We start from the raw sequence: 20,293 nt of genomic DNA on the forward strand, positions 1-20,293 counted from the left end.
TTGAGAGGCGCGTGTTGAGAATTCTAACTCAGAGAATTCACTGATTGTTTTCTTTTCATCTATTCACATTCACCTCTTATCACTTGTGTATTGAGAGTGAGTTTTTGTTTGCAGGTATCTGAATGGAACTCATGTAATGCAGTTGGGAGGTGTCTATGAGAACATATCATATGAATACCCACAGCTACAACACAAGCACTTTACTGGATGCATAAGGAACCTACTTGTGGATACTAAGGTACTGTGTGAAGCAAGCAGAATCGACCATATTCACATTGCCATAAGGCCAACATATCAAGTGCAATGTAGGATCCCCTGATTCTTTATCTGTTCAGATGACACTTACTATATTGCAGGTAAAGAAGGACTTCACTTCAATAGGAATGTATATTTGTCTCAAGGCTACAACAGGAAGGGATGAAAGTATTGCCTCTAATGCGAGTCTCTGTAGTCAATGTGTATCTTTTCTAGTTTAGCTTCCGAAACAATCCATGTTGCTTCTCCTTCTAGTATTGATGAACAGAATATGAGGGTGCGTGGAATGTGTGTGTGTGTGCGTGTGTGTGTGTGTGTGTGTGTGTGTGTGTGCGTGTGCGTGTGCGTGTGCGTGTGCGTGTGCGTGTGTGCGAAATCAGTGAATTGGTGACAACAACTTATGTAGATGTGAATTTGTGACTAGTTGTCGATGTGTATATACTGTACCTGCCATGTGATGGACTGGTGACCTGTCCTGAGCCATATCAGCGGTGATAGGCTCCCTCAGTAACACACAAAGGACAAGCAGTTATGCAACAAGGATTGATGCACAGAATTTTTACAGATAAGAGTGGAAAAGTATTTTCATTTTCTATAGATAAAGGAAACAGATTAATGAATAATCATATGTGCATTTAAAATATATTCTAAGTGATACTGCTGCTTCTTAAATTGAATCTAAAGTGCCATTTAAAGCATCCAGAGGCATTTATCCATAAAGACTTTTGACATCACACAAAAGATATTCCTACATCTCTTTGCATACCCTGTGAAGGGTTGTGGAAGACAAACATTATTCACAGTCACTTTAATGCCTGCAATCTGTTCAGTGTAACCACTTTAAATATTTTACAGTGTATTGCATGCTTTTAATTGTTGGGAGGACATCCACACAGAAAAGTCCCAGGTCCTTGAGTGGTTTTGACCCCAGGACCCCAGGATACCCTTCACCGTGATGCCCACATAGTACATAAATCCATTTTATATTGAATTAATCAAAGGGATGACAAAAAGAGAAAAACTCAGCATAACTGTCTAGATGTAATGATTTGGGGGTTCCTCTGCTGTTGGACTGCCATCGCAGGCTGCTAACATAGACTGCTGGTGAACCGCTATCTCTTTCCGACTTGATACATAGTTTTGTTTCCACTCAGCCACTGTGTCTTCTAGTGTGGTGTCTGAAAAATGTCTAGATGGAAAAAAAGACCTGAACTGAGAAAAAAATAAATCCCCTTCAGCCACAACAACCACAGAAGAGTAAGTATTAGCACAGGAAACAACCACAGCTTGATGCAGCTTTGCAAGTACACCTTCCGGAATTCAGTCAACCAGCTAATATTTGAAACAACAATGGACAATGTCGGCCATGCGTCAGATCTTAGCAAGATGTCTCTGAGGATATCCTGGATGTCGCAGCTCAGTACACACCAGAGGGGCAGACATACACCTGGTCTTAAAAGAAATGTTATCACAGAAGAATGAACCTAAAATACATTGTGCTCATCCAATATTGGTGCTCCCCCATACATGAAAAAGAAAAATAAGCAGTGACTTGAATAGAAAAGGAAAAACCAGACTTCCCCTCATAATGCTGTTATGCATCAGACTCCTACCTTAACTCTATCAGCGTTTCTCATCAGCATTACCTCGTAATTTCAGAAGGAGACACAATGTGAACAAACATCTCTGTGAATGTGAGTTGAAATATTTGATTACATCCCGCTTCAAAGCGGTGATGTATTGTAATTGTCAGTATTCGTGTGTTCGTGTGTTCGTTTGTCCGTCTGTCCGTTAATATGACCAAAAAATATTTTGGCAACTGTTGCAGATAGAAAGATGGAACAAAAAGCACCTTACTCGGGCGGCATAGGGGATGAAAATGAGATGATGACCTTGACCTTGAGAAAACTAGGTCAAGGTCAAATTTCAACTTTTGTACACTCAAGAACCGGATAAGATAGAGAGACAAGGGAGAAGTCCAGTGTGAGTACGACCGTAGATCAAAACTTGTACTTTGATCTACTTATGCACTATTTTTGATCTATGGTCAAAGCAAGTGCATAGCTTTGACCTACCCTGAAAGGTCAAAGCTATGTACTTGTCAAGTTCTACTTTCAGGGTACCCTGACCTACCTTGGAAGTAGTTTTTTTTTAATATTACTCAGCCTGAAAAAGCAGGTTTTCCTTCAAGTATATCACATTGTTATGAACAAATTATTCACAATGCAAATTTGCAGATGAAGAGGTTGTTGGACTTTTCCATTTTTGTCCCATCTGTCACTGTGGTTTTTTTGCCTGTTTGACTTTAATAATAATTTTGTATCTTCTTAAAGGCTAGAGGAAGAATACTAAAGCAGGAACATATCCATTTTGAGAAATATTAATTGTACTATAACATATTACTGCAAAACTGTTAATATTTTATACTTTGTTCCATAAAAATGGGAAGTAAACTGATTCCTTCAGTCTAGTAGAAGTTTACACTTCTGGTTTCCAGGGGAACAGGGCAGACATACAGGATCTCTTGCAATTTTAATGTTATGCTGTAGAATGTTTTTTTTTTTTTTACTCATAGGTTATGTTTACGTTCAGTTGTTCTCTCCAAAATTCACTGCTGTCATGAGGTCAGACACAAACGTCTTGGGGTTATTGCCTTACTTAATGTATATTTACAAAATCAGGTTTTGAGCATTAAATTTAACATTGTTGAGACCCATGTTGTTTTCCATGTATTCTTCAGAAGTGTGTTTCTTCGCATACTTATGCATGTTTACCTCATTGATGTACTATAATGTTTCTGAAGACTACTTTAAAGATATATAATGTAGGATTAGTGTTTATTCTAAGGGGCAGTTGGTGTGAAAGATGGAGGATTGTTAAGTTTTATTCCCAGACTCTCAAATATTGACACTCTGGGTTGGCAAGCCCTCAAACCATCAAAGATCTATCAAAATCAATCTTTCTGCAGAACTACTGACAACTGTAAACACCACAAAGATGGCAAAGTCACACAAACATATGGGTAGAGGGCAGGATATCCGCAGACAACAAAACAACTGAAACCAAGACAAAGCCACGGTCAAGACATGTATTGACATTGTAAAAATTTGAATATAGACGGAGCCATCATCATATACTGTATAAATATACTGTATATATATATATGAATGAAACCAGGAATAAAATATCTCCTTTAAATGATTACATCACAGAGGTGTTTGTCGTTGAATATTAGCTCATTGATGAACTGGCAACCTGTTCAGGCTGCACCTGTCCTCCAGTACTTGTACTCCAGCTCAGAAAATGGATGAAATTAATGGACTTCACTGATTAAATCTTGCATAAACAGTTGAAATTAATTATTGCAGGTATTGACAAACAAAGTTTATTCCCTTATCTAAGTATCAGTGCAGACAAATTCAACAACTATGAACATTTAGATAAGCCCTACATTGTTTTGATAGAACAATATTTTTGTGGGATCATTTGTGCAGAAAACAAAAAAAAAGTAAAATGTGAACTCTACATAAGAGAGGGGGATTAGCCCTCATGTCTGGGAAGGATTATTATAAAGCATAATCACGAAGGCTGGTGAAGACCCAACCATTGATCAAGATGATCATTTGGAGCTTCCAGGACCTTAAGTACAACTTTAATCAGCAGAATTACATTCACTTTAGGTATTAACAAATCAATCATTTTGTAGATGGGGAATTTCCAAAATGAAACACCACAATAGAGAGAGAAAGAAATCCACAAATTGTACAAGGGTATTCCTTGTCAAGATGTAAATTATATCTAGTTATTTGAAAATGAACAGAGACCATACTGAATATTAAAGCAAAATGGAAAATACAAGATATTTTCACATAACACTGGGAAGAAGGGGAAAGGATCTGCTGACAGCAATGGCTAATGGAAAGCTCTTCGTCTAGGAGAGGATCCAGGTGGAAGAATGTAACCCGTTTTCCTCTATATGCTGGCTTAAAAGATGAAATGCTGTAATCATCCAGCCTGCTGGAGGTCTTGTGGAGGCATAATGGCAAACTGCTTTCATATTTTCTGAAAGTGTCCCTCTGTGGCTGCATTTTGGGAAAGTATCTACAATGGTGTGGAAGCAGGTTTTATGACAAAGATCTGTTTTCATTTTTAAGTCGCCTTGGTCAACCGAAAGAGCTCCATCCAACAAAATAAGATAAATAATGGTTTAGTGGTTTTTTGTGCAATGTAACAAGACATTGAAAAGGAAATGGCTCAAAAAAAGACAAAACTACCACTGATAAAGGGATCAACCTCATTTATAGTAGACTGAGATGGAGCATATCACCTGCTCACTCTACCCACCTGATCCAACTGATTGTGTATAGTAGTAACAGTAACATATTTACAATAAATCTTTTTTATATGACATGAATGTGATTATGTTCAGGTGTATATTTTGGGGTTTTTTGTAATCTACACTGTATGGCATAAGTGTATCCACTTTATAGACAGCTTATATAATATTTTATGAACTTATAATTAATTTATGATGCTAATCGGCACAGTGGAATTAATATCTTGCTATAAGTATTGACTATAGCGAACCAAAAGGTAGAGGGTTTTTTTTTTTTACATATGACAGAAATATAAAACAAACAAAAAAAACCTGCATGAGGTGAAAATACAGATGTGAATAATAAATTGAGTAAATTGTGTACCAAGATGAACAAATATATGAAGTTCATATGACAAAAATTAATCCGTTATGCATTGAATGGCCTTCTAACACAAGACAAGACACCTAATCAACCGGCAGACTGGTATGAGATGCATTTTACTTTAATTTACTGGAATTTAATCAATTTATTACACTTGTCACGTTATTTGTATTTAAACAAAGTAGTTTGGTATTCACGTCTGCTTTTTTATTTGTCTAATTGTATAGTAGATGACCATAATGAGCATGGAATTGTATTTTTTCTTGTTGATAGTACTTTTTAGAAACGATCAGTCACCACTGGATATGCAATCAGACACTGATTTTTCTTCCCCTCTTCATATATTCCTTCTTTTCTTCTTCTTCCATTCAGCTATATGACCTGGGTTCCCCTGCTGAATCGTCCAATGCTGTGCCAGGCTGCTCTCTTATTGATGACTACTGCACCAATTCAGAGCAGTTTCCCTCCTGTGGTAAGAAGGGACGCTGTCATGGCGAGTGGAGCTCCTTCAGCTGCCTGTGTGAACCGGGGTTTACAGGGCCTCGATGTGATCAAGGTAAGCATTTTAAATGACTAAATTTCTGGACCACAAAGTTATGAGGTTAAGTACAATGAGCTCTCTGTGGGATTCTAAGCCTCATAAAGTGTATTCCTGATGGGAAATGTGGAACATTCTGCAATCCAAAACCTCACTATGCTGCCGTAGGAAGATAACCTTGCCTTCCATAAAGTGCTTTTGCAGTACTGTGTTTCCCAGCTTTGATTTCCATGTGAATTTCCCATATGACAGCTGAATTAATTGAACAAGCCTTGTATGTTTCTGATTGACAAGTGTCTCCAGAGTTCTCCTTTGATGGCCGTAGCCACGTTCAGTTCCAGCTCCTGTGGTCCTTGCCTGCGCGACAGACGAGGGTCCAGGTTGGAGTTCGGACTCGTGCTGCAGCAGGTGTCATCCTCAACCTGCTTTCCCAGGAACAAAATGAGTACCTGCGCTTGGAGGTGAGTCACGACTGGAGGTCACTTCCGTCCACCCTGATGTCTCTGATTGTTGTGTTTTGTGTGGCTGAGAAATGGTTAAGGCCCAATAATGAACGCTGTGAATGCTTGTCAGGCTGAGAGTAATATCAGGGTTGGCGATGTATGGGTGGATACCGAGGGGGCTGGTGATTGACAAGTATGTTCTCAGCATGGTCTTCAGAATGCTGCTATTGAGAGGCTGCTGTTTTAAAAAAAATGGCTTCCTTTCTTGAGGTTATTTCTATCTATGCTTAGGATTCAACCAGCAGTTACAGTTCTGTATCTGAAGAAACCAACTTTGTGTTCAGTAATTCAAGGGCAGAGGGTTGTCAAGTAAAGGTCAGCTCTCCCATACTTTCAACAGAGCGAGCTTCAAGTGGTGAGCACAATGTCTACATGTGTAGCTCACTTTGCCATGGCGAAAGTGAAGTGGTGCTCCTGGAGAGCATTTTTCTCGTGGAGACAACTCTCCTTCACTTTGTCTAGCCTTCAAAACACCGCACCTCTCCTTCCTGATGTATTCCTGAATGCAAGTCAAAACCTTTTGTCTTCCTGACTGGCAGGTCAAGTGTGAACGACCCCTGGATGTAAATGGCTATGTTAGGATTGTTACTTTTAGATAAAATACAGGTCGGTTGTTTGCAGTGTACTTGTGTCTTTTGTGGTATATTCCACTTCACTGGATGAGGACATATTGCTATTTGCTGGACAGCATTGCTTAAAATATAGGTCTTCTCTCCCGTTACGCAATGGATCTTTAGGCAACATGAGGAATAACTGTGTTGTCCTTCTCTTCCTTGTTTCAATCCCAAGTTGACAGGAATCATAAAACGCTGTAGCTTTTACATTGTGTGAGCTGTGAGGCTTCTTTATGAAAGTCTCTGACTTGTCGAGCTGTGTAAAACACCTGATTTCTGTCTGTGACAGCGTGCTGAAGCTTTTTCAGCCCAGTAGGCTCAAAGCTCTGAGAAACTCCTGAACACAAGCCGAGTTTGTTCACCGACAACAAGTACATCACTCCTCCTCCCATCTTAAGGGTAGATATGGGATGGAGTGAACACTGAACAAATAACCGCACGTTCACAGGAGGTTCCAGGTTACCGGAGGCCAGGTAGATATAAATAGCATCCATCTCTCCAAGAGTGTGGTGCTATTAAGGAATCAGTTTGATATCACTTAATACATTTTCTTTTGTGCTTGTGATAGTTGTGATTTGAGTGGAAAACGTTTTGTGGAAATTCACTTGACAATTTTATATTTAATGGTGACTGTGATTAATGGCCAAATCCTTTGTCCTTTGCCCATTCATGTTGTGGACTTGAGGGTAGGTTGAAGTGTGTGTGTGTGTGTGTGTGTGTGTGTGCGTGCGTGCGTGTGTGCGTGCGTGTGTATATGTGTGTGTATATGTGTGTGTATATGTGTGTGTATATGTGTGTGTGTGTCTGAGGTGCCCATGCTGAGGGAGCAAGAGCTGACGCAGTTTAGTCTGAATGTGAATTATCCTGCCCCACTGTTTTCAATTAAGCCTCGGACATGTACAAGCTGTAGTTACGGAAGCCCCTCATTGGTTCAATCCATTGTGTTCACTCATCCATGACTCCTGAAGATAATTGTTGTTTCTCAAATTTCTTCCCTTTGGGTTGACTATATTGATGTTGTACAGCGCAGCTGCAATTTTGCAAAATTAAATTTTACCTTTGAAATTTTCATATGAAATTCTTGTAGAAGATTCACCATGGTTTTTAGTTCGGATAATTAAATATCACATTTCAAAAAGCCTGACCTAAGCCTCTCCGTCCTTTTTCTTGAGGGCTGCCCTACCTCATTTGATCAGATATTTCTTTATATTGTCTTTAAACAAAACCATTTTTAGCTGAAAAATCTAGATTAGGCGGCTGTGGGTTAGATGGTAGAGTGGGTCAAATCCCACCCCATCCCAGTCGTTCTCAGTCAACCACCGTGCCTCCAGTGCCACACACTGGTGTATGATTGTGAATGTATGAAAGTCAGGTCATCATTGTAAATGAGAAATAGTTCTTTACTGATCTACCTGGGTCAAGTCAATCAGCATTTTTGTGGCAGTGACAAATCAGACCAACATGTTTTAATTTAGCAGTAAAAAAGTCTGCAGAGTTCTCGTTAGGTGTTCTCTATCTGACTGCTGTTAATAATATGACTAAAGATGAAAGGTGCAGTGCAGCACTTTATTAGGGTTAATGTAGTTAAAATATATTATACATATGGGTAGAAGGTTCATTTTGAAAATTTAAAATGCAGAAATTATTAAATAAAACCAAAACATCTTTGGCTAATAGTTATGAATTTACAGAGAAGAAAACATGTGTTTTCTTTTTTTTTGCCCCATTGTTTCGCAGTGAAAAATGTGATAAAGACTGAGATCACATCTCAAACTTTCTGTGTATTATCCCTGAAGGAGAAAAAATCAACTCAGGTCATAATCAGGAAGAAAATTTTACAGTTACAGTGGTACCTCTACTTACAAATTTAATTGGTTCTAAAAGAAATTACGTAAGTAGAAAATTACGTAAGTAGAGATGCGTTCTCCATACAAATGCCCTAATCCACAAAAATTCCGACATAAATGTGTTATAAAGCATAAAAATGCATCAAAACATGTAACAAATACATGTTACGATTAGATTATTACACAATAAATGAGAGTTGTGCATAACGTAAAAAACAAAGAATACAGTAAAGAATAATAATGAAAAAGCATGAACCACCCGTGCAATGCCTTAAACTCCTTAAACTTCCTTTTGTTTTAATAACGTGGCGATTGTAGATGCATTTCGTCCATATTCTTTGGCGAGATCAACCAAACGCATCCCTTATTCATGCTTTTCTATGATCTCTTGCTTTGTTTGTATGGACAAAAAAACTCTTTTCTTCCTCTTTTCTTCCTCTTTTCTCCGTCACTTTCTTGGGGTCGATAGCGAATACGTACTCAAAAACGTATTATATTTGCGCAAAACTATCAGAACACCTCATGGGTCAAGTGCCGAATGCTGAAGACACTGCATAAGCTGCATAAGCACTGATCTACCTCCACACAGAGGTGGAGTGGCGTCCCTCTTAGCCAATGGGATGCCAGAAAGATACGTAATAGGTAATAACCAATAGCAGAGCAGCTATGAGAATGTTGCGTTCAGGAACCAGTGGGAGTTTCGAGTATCAGCTGATCCTGTGTTTTTACATTACGTAAGACGAAATTTCTTTCGTAAGTAGAGGCAATATTTTCCTGCTGAGAGATTTCGTAAGTAAAAGATTTCGTAAGTATAGACATTCGTATGTAGAAGTACCACTGTATTAGTATATGAAAATAATTTATGGGCTAAAACCCAGAAGTTAAAATCTGCTCTTTAAAGCACTTTGGATTAAATTAGATGTCGATAACATGAAAATGAGTTTATCCCAATGGTAAGTAGCTATGACAGCATGTCTTCATGGAAATCGGTTGAGTGGTTTTTGCATAATTTCAACAGATTTCTTGCAATAATGAAAAAAGTGGAACACAATTTTTGTCTTTATGTATTCTGGTGCACCATTTTATAAAAATTAAACAGATTTCCAAATGAATCATTTAGCATACTGGATGGCACTATTGGGGTCCTGTTGATAGTCAACCAGCAGGGGAGGAACTTTGCCTCTCTATCAGGAAGTTCAAAGACTTTTTTTCTGAATATATTGCTTGAAATTATTTAAATCCAAAATCATCCAAAATATTCTGACATTTTTGTTATTTGTTGCTTCTAAGGCTCTTCTGTCTTGATTTCCCAATCAGCAAACCTCTATCGTTAATGTCAGGTTATACAGGGTCTGCTGGCTGTTTTCTACAACCTTGGAGATGACGACTACAACATGACACTACCCCACCATTACCTTAACGATGGAGAGTGGCATGAGGTGGAGCTGGATCGGTACGGCAGAGAGTTCACACTGCGGCTAGACGGAGGTGGAGGGAGACGAGAGATCACGGCGTCACCCGGGCGGAGTCAGGAGATCATTATTGACCCCAGCGTGGTGATGCTAGGAAACTCTTTTCCCTCAGGACACAACCGGAGCTTTCTGGGTAGGTGAACGTTTTCCTGTATTAATGGAATCACTTTGGATGAATTGATGGATGCTTATGTGAATAAATTAACAGGATCCTTTGTAAAGACATGTAAAGCACACAAATTCATGCTTTTTCAACTTTCACAGTCTGGCCCAAAGGTGTTTTGATCCCTTAGTTTGGAGCAATGAGAGACAGTAAGTCCATGGGACTAATCTGTATTTAAATGATGTGTTAGACATCATGCTGCTCACAGACTTAGCAAACCAACCAGCAGGGAAAATATCCTGCAAATAAAGAAGCCCATGCCGACAGCTTTGCCTCAGGCTGTTTTGGTGTTTGCATGCTTAGGAGTATGGGTGTGTCATTGATTTTGTGTATGTGAGTCAACACCTGTTTTGTCCTGAAGTTTACAGACCTACCACGGTGTAAATGTGCATCAGTAAATGAAGTTGCTGGAGGACTGGCTCCTTAGTGTGTCTGCCGGCATCCTAACTAATTTTCTTGTCTTTGTCTCTCTCTGTGTGTGTTAACACCAGGCTGTTTGCGAGATTTGAGATTTAACGGCCGCTCCATCCCTCTGGATAGGGACGGGTCTTCAGAGGACCACCAGGTGGTCACTTTGCAAGGCGTCTCTTTTGGCTGCTCTTCAGATGCCTGCAGGAAGCACCACTGCACCCCTCCCTTAGTCTGCGTGGACCTCTGGAGACATCTTGAATGCAGGTGCTCTAAACATGTAGAATAGACAACCCAGCCCTTTAATGAAACCTTATTATATACACTAGGGGTGTCAAACTCATTTTCACATCAGCATAATGGCTGTTCTCAAAGGGCCAGATGTAACTTATAGATGTAACTAAATGTAACTAAGTGTAATGTAAAATACATGTAACTACTCCTTAAATGTAAATAACTCTAAATTTATTACTTATTCAAGATATAAACATTACAAGCATGTTTGTAACATCAAACATAAGTTAGAACATTAACTTTGTTAAATTTTTTTTGTGAAAGATAAAATGGGCTTAATTACTGCATTGTGGGAAATTTAGTTTTTGGTCAAAGCACACATTTCTAGACGCTCTGACCATTTATGCTCTTGTGAGCCACATAAAATGATGTGGAGAGCCACATTTGGCCCGCAGGCCTTGGGTTACACATGTGATATACACGCTCGTTCTGTACATATTTAACACGCATATGTTCAGAGACGACTGCCTAAACAAATTCATAATAAAACTAGCACACAACTCAATTGTTATGTATGTATAATTTTGTGACTGATACACATAGAAAACATGGATGGTTTGAGTTAAGACACCAGTGTCAGTGAAGTATAAAAATGACATAAATCAACATTACTTTTTGAAGATTTTATTTATGATTGTTTTACAATGAGAAGTAAATAAGTAGAAAATTTAAAACTTCACATTCACAGCACAACCTTGTACCTTGTACATTTGTTTCACAAAGTATAAAAAAAAGAAGTGATTGTGTAAAAAAATGAAATGACGATGATTTAAAAGAGAAAATAAAGTACAACTGGTGCCTTTTTCTAGGCAGTATTTCAACATCTTGACAGTTAACTTTGAGATTGGTACCAAAGTCTGTGATTCAGAGAGGATTGATCTATTTGTTCTTAATATATTGTGGCACCAGGTTCCATGTGCTAACAACTTTCAGTTGTTATCTCAGCCTTTCTGTTTGTACCACAGCCATCAAATCCTTACCCACATCTCATGTAGCCGCAAGAGGGCACAAGCCAGTGTTTTATTGTGCCGGTCCCAAGCCCAAATACATACAGAGGGTTGTGTCAGGAACAGCATTCGACGTAAAACTTTTGCCAAATCAAACATGCAAATCGAATCTATGACTTGTATACCGGATCGGTCGAGACCCGGGTTAACAACGACCGCGATCGGTGCTGTTCACCTTCAGGGTGGACTGAGAGTAGGGACGTTGAATGTTCGAACTATGAGAGGAAAAGGTAGAGAATAGGTTGACATGATGCAGAGGACTGCATCAGGGATCAGCTCTGAGTCCCTTCTTGTTCGCAACGGTGATAGACAGCCTGACAGACGAGGTTAGACAGCAATCTCCACGGACTATGATGTTTGTTGATGACATTGTGATCTGTAGTGAGAGCGGGAACAGGTGGAGAAGAGAAGCTAGAGAGGTGGAGGTTTGTCCTGGAAAGGAGAGGAATGAAGGTTAGCTGCAGTAAGACAGAGTACATGTGTGTGAATGAGAGGGACCCAAGTGGAAGAGTGAGATTAGAGGGAGAAGAGATCAAGAAGGTGGAGGATTTTAAGTACTTAGGGTCATCAGTCCAGAGCAATGGAGAGTGTGGAAAAGAGGTGAAGAAGCGTGTACAGGCAGGATGGAACGGGTGGAGGTAAGGGTCAGGTGTGATGTGTGATAGAAGAGTTCAGGCTAAAATGAAAGGAAAGGTGTACAAAACTGTGGTGAGACCAGCGATGTTGTTTGGTCTAGAGACAGTGTCACTGAGGAAAAGACAGGAGACAGAGCTGGAGGTAGCAGAGATGAAGATGCTGAGGTTCTCTCTGGGAGTGACCAGGAAGGATAGGATCAGGAATGAGTTGGTGTGACAGAAGATGATGCAGAAGACAGGGTTAGATGGAGGCAACTGATTCGCTGTGGCGACCCCTGAAGGGAAAAGCTGAAAGGAGAAGAGGATCTCACACTGAGGTATTGATTCCACAGGTTCACCCCTTACCAGTAACCATGTCATAAAGCAGGACTATGTGGGCGTTGCAGTCAAGCTTTTCCTCCTTTTTGGAACACAACAGATTTTGGGTTCGGTGTTCAATTGACCGTTAAAACATCAAAATACCATTGAATCAAAGACAGAAATAATTTTGGAAGAAAAAAAAACAAAAGTAGTGATGAGTGTCTCTTCCATGCTTTTACACTTATTGCGCTAAGGGGAGGATTGATCAGGGAAGATTTTGTGTAGTTTAACATTAGTGTAATTGTCTGTGAGTAGCCTCAAATTGGATTTGATGGAGCCTGGCATTACTAAGCAGAATCTTATTATTTTTCCTATTCTTTTTAGTGATATTTTCCAGACATAAGCACCAATTCTAATCCTGGTCTTTCAAGGATTGTTTCATCCAACTAATTTGCTTTAAAAAATTACTCACTAAAGTGAGTGAGATTAGGTGTGTAGCACCAGGGGGACCTGGTAAGAGTTTGAACAATTGGTGATCTTCAGACAGAGATACAAAGCATGAAATATTTTGTAATTTATAATTTCTCAGCTACAATACCTGGAGAATTGAGTTTTGGGAACTGAGAGCTTTGATTATAATTGATCAAATGAGGTAAAGTGTCTGTTAAGGAGAAACTGTTTTATAGTAATGGTTCCCTTCTGGCTCCCCTCTCTAAATGAAGTGTCTAGAAGAGACGATGAGAAGTAGTGGTTATAAACGGATTTTTCTTGGGTGTTACCCAGCCTAAAATTTCCAATAAATCTGTTAGTGCTGTACCAGGTTGGATTGGCATATATGGCTTTTGTGAGTTCCTTAACCTGCATTTTGAAATTTGACAAGATGTAACAAGATGGTGAGGACAGCCAGGGAGATCATTGATATCTCTCTCCCACTCCTGCTGGAGATTTACCATCTGTACTGTATGCAGAGTCTCATCCCCGACACCCACCACCCATCCCACAAACTATTTTCAGACAAGATAAAAGGTATTGGAGCACTTCTGCAAAATCCTGCGGAATGCAAAAGAGCTTCCACCGTAGGCAATCAGGGCTTTAAACAAACTGTGCCCCCTTTCTGTGTCAAGACTGAACTGGATACTCCATCAAATGGACTTGGGTTGCACATTAAGTGAACTTGTGTTACCATCATATGAACTTAAACTTTTTGTGGACCTCCTTGCACTTTTAAATATTGTATGTTGAGTTGGATAAATTGTGCTGGTAAATGTGTAGTTACTTCTGTGCTACTTGTTGATCTTTCTATGTTAAATAGTGTTGTTTTACAGCACTTTTGAAATGTGTTGTAGTTATGTTGTTTCACAGGTACACAGTTATATTCTTCTTCCTGCTGTGGCCTTGGGAGCATTCTTTCTTTATCTATACAGCAGTATTAGGAAACTAAACTAAATAATTCCCCCTTGAGATGTGCTTTAACAGTTACTGTAAGGTATCACTGGAAACAAGATACCAGTTTGATTAAATAGATGTTATATTTTTATTCAATGTAAATGTAATATATTTATTTGTGCTACTTTTATGACTTTTTAGAGTAAAATATAACAACAACTAAGATGTCTCACATATGGAAAATTTTGAGTACACAAAATAATAGCATTTTATAGTTGGTTTGTAGGTACTAATTAACTTTCACATGATTCTGTACCCCAAAATTCTGGTGTTTCGAATGAACCACCAGAATTGCCTTTAAAAACATGTGTCTATTATTAAAAATCTTCTAGGGTTTACTTGCTGTTTATTATACCTTCATTCATTTATTTTAGTCTTTACTCTTTAGATATATAAGATCGTCATGATCTTTGAAGGGGCCATGCAGATTATCTAAATCTACATATATTTACATGCACAACTGTATACTCTATAAATTGTATGAACTCCATTCCATATAATTTATACATTAATTTTTTTAACAACTCATGCTGATGGACGACTAGGAAATACGAAACGTATTATATTTATATATATTATGTCTAATGACAGTTTACTAAAACTGTCATCTCTGACATTGTTCACATTAAGCACTATTAGGACTATAAATGATATAGAAAAGATTTGTCAAGCATTTATTATTAATTCATTTGTTGTGATTTGTAATTCCACAAGCACAAACCGTAAAGAAGAAAATTGAGTAACCAGTAATTAATACAAATGGTATATGACTTGATTAGCAAACATAGTTTGCATATTTGTGGTTGATCAGGAGTCCCTACAATACACTTTAAATGAAAGCATTAACCAGATGGCAGCTAGTCTGACTTCAGCCCACTCCCACCATCTAATTGAGTGTCAACGTGAGAGAATAGTGTGTAGTAGAGCAGCAGGCACCGTGTGTGCCTCAGCTACCGTTTAAACTCTGCAGGATTACTAACTATCCTGACTGTGCTTTCAATACCAGAACCAGTGTGAGAGTGTTTCCGTGGTTGGATATCCCTATTTTCTGATTGCAGCAGGAGAAGGGGAGGGAGTTGAATGAATTGAAGCAATGTTTTGATCTTGAAATAGATACATAGAGACTACTACTAGAAAAGCGATCATACCTCAGTTGGCTTCTTTGACAGTCTTTCTTATCAATTTTGAGTAAAGTCAGCACGACGGTCTTTAAGAAGCATATCTTTGAATCGGAAATAAGTGGTGTAACTCCTGAGAGATTTAGATTTACACTGTCGGCTTTGGTTTCATGGCGCAGTGCAAGTCCCTCTTTCTTTAATTTGACAGCTTCCCAAGTGTCTCTTGTCTTTGCTTTATATTATTGTCTCCTCTCTGCACAGATGTCCTCCAGGTCACATGACCAAAGAGAACTCCTTGGGTAAAGTGTGCATCTACACACTGTGTGCCAGCCGGCCGTGCCACCATGGCACCTGTGTGGCTCACTCTCCCTCCCGCTACTCGTGTCACTGCAGCGAGGGCTACCGGGGACGCCACTGTGAAGTGACTCTGGCCATGTTCCACAATGAGGACAGCAACAGCCTCAGCCTCAGCTCCATGTTTGCCATCAGCATTTGTGTCATGGCCTTTCTAGGTAGCTATGTCGACTATGTCCTTTTCTATCTGTGGTAAACCGCCGTCATTTCTTCTCATGCACATTTAATGTTCTGCATGTCTTTGTTTTTTCTTTCCTTTTCATGTGCACATCCTGTTGTATTGTAGTCTTTGTTTATTGCAACCTTAACGGTAAACTGTAATTATTGTTTTTTTTATTTTTGTTTCATCCACAACACTCACTGTGTTATTTGTTTTTCACACCAGTTTACCTCCATAAAATCATATTCACGTATATCATAGCTGTATTGATCTCGGATATGATTTCTTCATGGGAGGTTGGCTGAAATATGAAACAAATATCTTCACTTAGAGAGAAGCAGGGGAAGAACAACTATATGTCTTAATTTGTTATTCACAGGCAGATATCCCTGAAGAATACGGGAGTTTCTCTTATGTGTTTTTCTATATTTTTCATCACTTCTGTGTCCCCTGTCACTTCCAATGTTACGCTCTGACTTCAGAAGTCAATTTCATTCTCAGCCTTATTTTTTACTGTCCGCCCTGTTTTATATCCCATCATCCAGTTGTTTTACTCTCCTGTTGTTTTTTTATCTTTCCTTCCAAACTCCACACCTAAATGTAACCCTATTGTGCACTTTTGTTTTATGTACATTGTTTGGATCTGTAACCAGGGATCACTTTCTTCAAGATGAAACTAGTAAGGACAAGATAACAGTGAAGACAGGTTTTATTGCGTCTTGAAACCAGGCTCATTCTAGATTTAAGATTAGTTTTGTTTTTGGGGATTAAACTCAGATTTAATCGTGGTTGAATGGATGGGATACAGTGTTCAGATTACAGTGATATTATGGTGACATGGGACAGGATTCCTGTGGTCACATCTGCCAGTAAGCAAAAAAAAAAAGCAGAACAGTAGCAAAAAGCAAAATCGAACAAAACAGTTTGTGCCAAAGTACAAATTGCAAAGTACATTTGAACCATTCAAAACAGCAATTTCGAATCTCTTTGTTGGCTTTCATCGCTGTCAGTTTAGAGAAACTGTTATTTTTCATTGTTTGTTTTAAATGAGAAACCCTGCTGGCCAGCCACATTTCAAAATAGAAGAGTATGACGGTGGCAGCATCTGCATAGACCCCATGCTCTGCCCGTGTTGTATTTGTTACAGCGGGAGGCTGAAACTTAGGGCTATAAAACATAGCTACCAGGTTACGTGCTGTGTCTGCCTCTCTACCCTCGGTCTGTCATGAAGACAGGAGGGTCCGCGGGTCTGTTTTGAGGTCGGCTACTCATGCAGTCAGACTGAGCAGAGAGGATACCTTGAAAAGATGAGGAGTGCTGCTGCAGTCACAAAAAATCCAGAGGGTTATGTGTATGTGTCTACTTTTTTTTGTTTTAGTTTTAGAGCTTAGATCAGAAAATAACTTTTTTCTTTCTCTGATTCTGGTGTATGCCACTACTTCCTCTGTTCATTGATTGTTCCCTCACGTCTCAAGTTGTCTATTCTGTGTCACTCTAGTTGGCACTGCAGGTATTTAGTTGTTAAAATATAGTTGAGAGGGGTTTTTTTTGTTTTGTTACAGAAATCATGTTCAAACCCCTGTTTTTCTCTGCATCAAAGTTTGATTTAATTAATGTAAATTAAATTCCTGGAAATTAAAGTAGATAAAAATATTTTCTGCAAAATTCAAAGATAAGGCCATCAGGTTTGCTTTATTTTATTTCATTGACAGGTGTAATTAAGTATCTTTAAAAATGTACTGTTCTTAGATTTACATATTTCGTGACTAAGACATACAAGCTAATAAACATTCATAACCTAAAACTGAACCCTGAGGAGTGCCACATATTAATATTCTGATTAAAAAAACTATTGTTGGTTGCGCTAAATAAAAAAAAAAGCTGTTTAAAACGGACCTAAAAAGATATTCACCTGTTATTTTTCAAAACTGAAAAATCGTCCGTGTATTTACCCAATGAATCAGTTAATTCAGTACTAACACATTTAAAATTTGGTTGAGGCGTATATAGAAACCAGGAAATGAAAATGGACCAAACAGCTTTCAGCTTTTCAGCAGCTTATAGGAAACTTGTATTTGGTATTTGCACATTTTAAATAAATGTAGTTGATGAAAGCAATGTTCATGTACAGTTATTTAATGTGCAGCACATTTACAAGCATATGTATAGTACCTAAAACATACATGGACTACTACACTATAGATTTAACATATGCTGTCGTATGTCAAAAATATGATGGGCCACTGGTTGTTACTGAGCCAACAGGACAGGTCTTTCACATGTCAGGAACAAGGCAAATTATAAAGTGCCTGAATCTGCATCTGTGAGGCTACATGACTGAAATGGTTAATCAGACAACAATAAATTAATTGTCTGTTGATGATCAGATCAAGACTCCAACTGATTAATCACTGCTCTACCTCTATACACAGTCAATAAATCTGCGTGGTTGATGGTGTTACGTTCTAATAGGATGAAGACTCAATGTCTAACCACGCTGGCTGCCAGGCGGGACTTTTTAAATGTATATACAGTACATTGATATCGGTTCTCAAAAAGCCATGCTTGTGTCAAAGAAGATAAACTATCCCTTTAGTTAATTATTAAGGCTCGGCATGGAAAGGCGTGAAGTAATTCTGTTACTTGTAGATATTGTGCAAATAGAACTGAGGAAATGTGTTTGTTTGTTTTTTTGAAGGGGGTTGTCCTCACAGTGATGCAATATGTGCGTACGTGCATGATTGGCTCACATGTTGTTGCACTCACTCCCCTCTGTAGGATCACATCCCTATTGATGAGTCTTCTTGTCAGAGACAGGCTTATAAAACTCTCGGGCAATTCAATACACTGTCCCTGCCTCTATAACTGACTCAACACTCCCTCCAGGGCATGTGGCTAGTATTGGGACATCAGTTATTCTGACACTTGAGAGTGAAACATATAAAGTGGTCTTCAATATTTGAAATGAATTCAAAGATGATAAGGCGTTGCCATGGTACCATTTGTGAAAATGCATGTTGTTTGCATACTAAATAAAGTATGTTCTGTCCTTTGGAACTGACATGCCCACTGATGAGGCATTTATATTCAAAGCTTACACTTGTCACCTTAACAAGAGTGACCTGCTGGTTGCTCAGTATAATTCATATGTGTATGAGCTGTCTTTACTGATTACATTTTCACACCTTGAAAAAAATTAGAGAAAACAGTTGTTGTTTTTTTTCTGTTTTTTCAAATAGAAAAAAAGGAAACAGTTTCATGGTGTGCTTCTGAAAATGAAAATCCAGTTCCCAGTTTTAATTAAGAGCTGGCTGTACAGTATGTAGCTGTTTAATCATGACCCTCATTAACTCAGCACTAACAATCATAAACACAAGCTGCAATATGTAAGAGTGCTAGCTGGGTACTAAATTAAAGTGGGACTTCTTCTCTGCCTCAACATGCATTAAAAGTTAAAATTATCATCCCTTAAGTTTGACATAATCCAACGCATCCCAAGCAGAATGCGAAGGCAGCTTGTACTGTTGACAGAGTCAGATGAACCGATGCCTGTTCAAGCCTCACTAATCCAGCATCAAATCTAACTTTGTATTTTTCAAGAATTGAAGAAATTAGCTTCTCATGCAGTATGTGCTCTGGATACCAAATTCATGATGTTAAATGCTTGTTCTTTTTCATTCCGGCCTTATAAATAAATTATTTTTCAACTGTTCCTCATCTCTCATCTGTCTCATTTCCTTCTGCTCATTGATGGGTTTTCATTTCCTAAAATCTTCCATTGATCTATCACACATTGTTTTCCTCATTATCCTCTTCTCAGAGCTACAGCGAAAGGGTTAAGGTATTTGGTATAGGTCTGTAAGTGGCTGTTTACTCCCTCAAGCTTATTCATAATGCACGGTCTGGTCCAGGCCGACATCATAATACCTTGTTCATAGTAACGGTTAAAGGGCAAAGAGGCAACGGCATTACAGATTGATGAATGGCTGCAATGTTTGTTCTCCATCTTGAGTGATATTGATCCCACTGGATTGTGCTATACACACAAAAATAACAACTCTGGGCAGCAGAGGCTGCAGGTCTGGAGGCGAAGACTTTTCAACAGGCAACAAGTGTATATGTCTGCCTGTGTTTACCGGTGTCTAATTGTGTGCGTATCGAGCTTGTACCCAATTGAGATGTGTTGAATATCTGCTCAGGTGATGTTGAGGTAAGCAGAGCCCTGCAGGCTGCACCTCAGAGCAGGTAATGTTGAAAACGAGAGGGAGGGCCGGCGTCTGATTGGGGCTTCATTGAGATTCTGGTGTTCTCTGTAAGGTCTCTCTGGTGTTCAGTGGTAAGGTAGGCGGGTCAGGTGATCAATACCTCTGTACTAAGGACATCCAGCTGAGGTGGGTGAGACGGGGCTTGCAATGTCTTTATTTTTTATATATATCTGATATGAGAGCAGAACAGAAATATAAAAGTGCAGCAGCTTAA

The 20,293-nt window shown here is 38.8% G+C and overlaps 1 protein-coding gene across 1 annotated transcript in view; it reads left to right on the plus strand.

Annotated features, from left to right (window-relative positions):
- The window catches only part of LOC137594269 (neural-cadherin-like), an 89,384-nt gene that overhangs the window by 63,220 nt on the left and 5,871 nt on the right, over window positions 1–20,293 (plus strand). The window contains exons 26-31 of the mRNA XM_068313641.1: window positions 115–238; window positions 5,328–5,511; window positions 5,788–5,954; window positions 9,798–10,062; window positions 10,584–10,767; window positions 15,562–15,812. Of these exons, the coding sequence (XP_068169742.1) occupies window positions 115–238; window positions 5,328–5,511; window positions 5,788–5,954; window positions 9,798–10,062; window positions 10,584–10,767; window positions 15,562–15,812 (1,175 nt within the window). The remainder of the gene's footprint in view (window positions 1–114; window positions 239–5,327; window positions 5,512–5,787; window positions 5,955–9,797; window positions 10,063–10,583; window positions 10,768–15,561; window positions 15,813–20,293) is intronic.

Source organism: Antennarius striatus, chromosome 4, assembly GCF_040054535.1.
Source record: "Antennarius striatus isolate MH-2024 chromosome 4, ASM4005453v1, whole genome shotgun sequence".
Classification (NCBI taxonomy): domain Eukaryota; kingdom Metazoa; phylum Chordata; class Actinopteri; order Lophiiformes; family Antennariidae; genus Antennarius; species Antennarius striatus.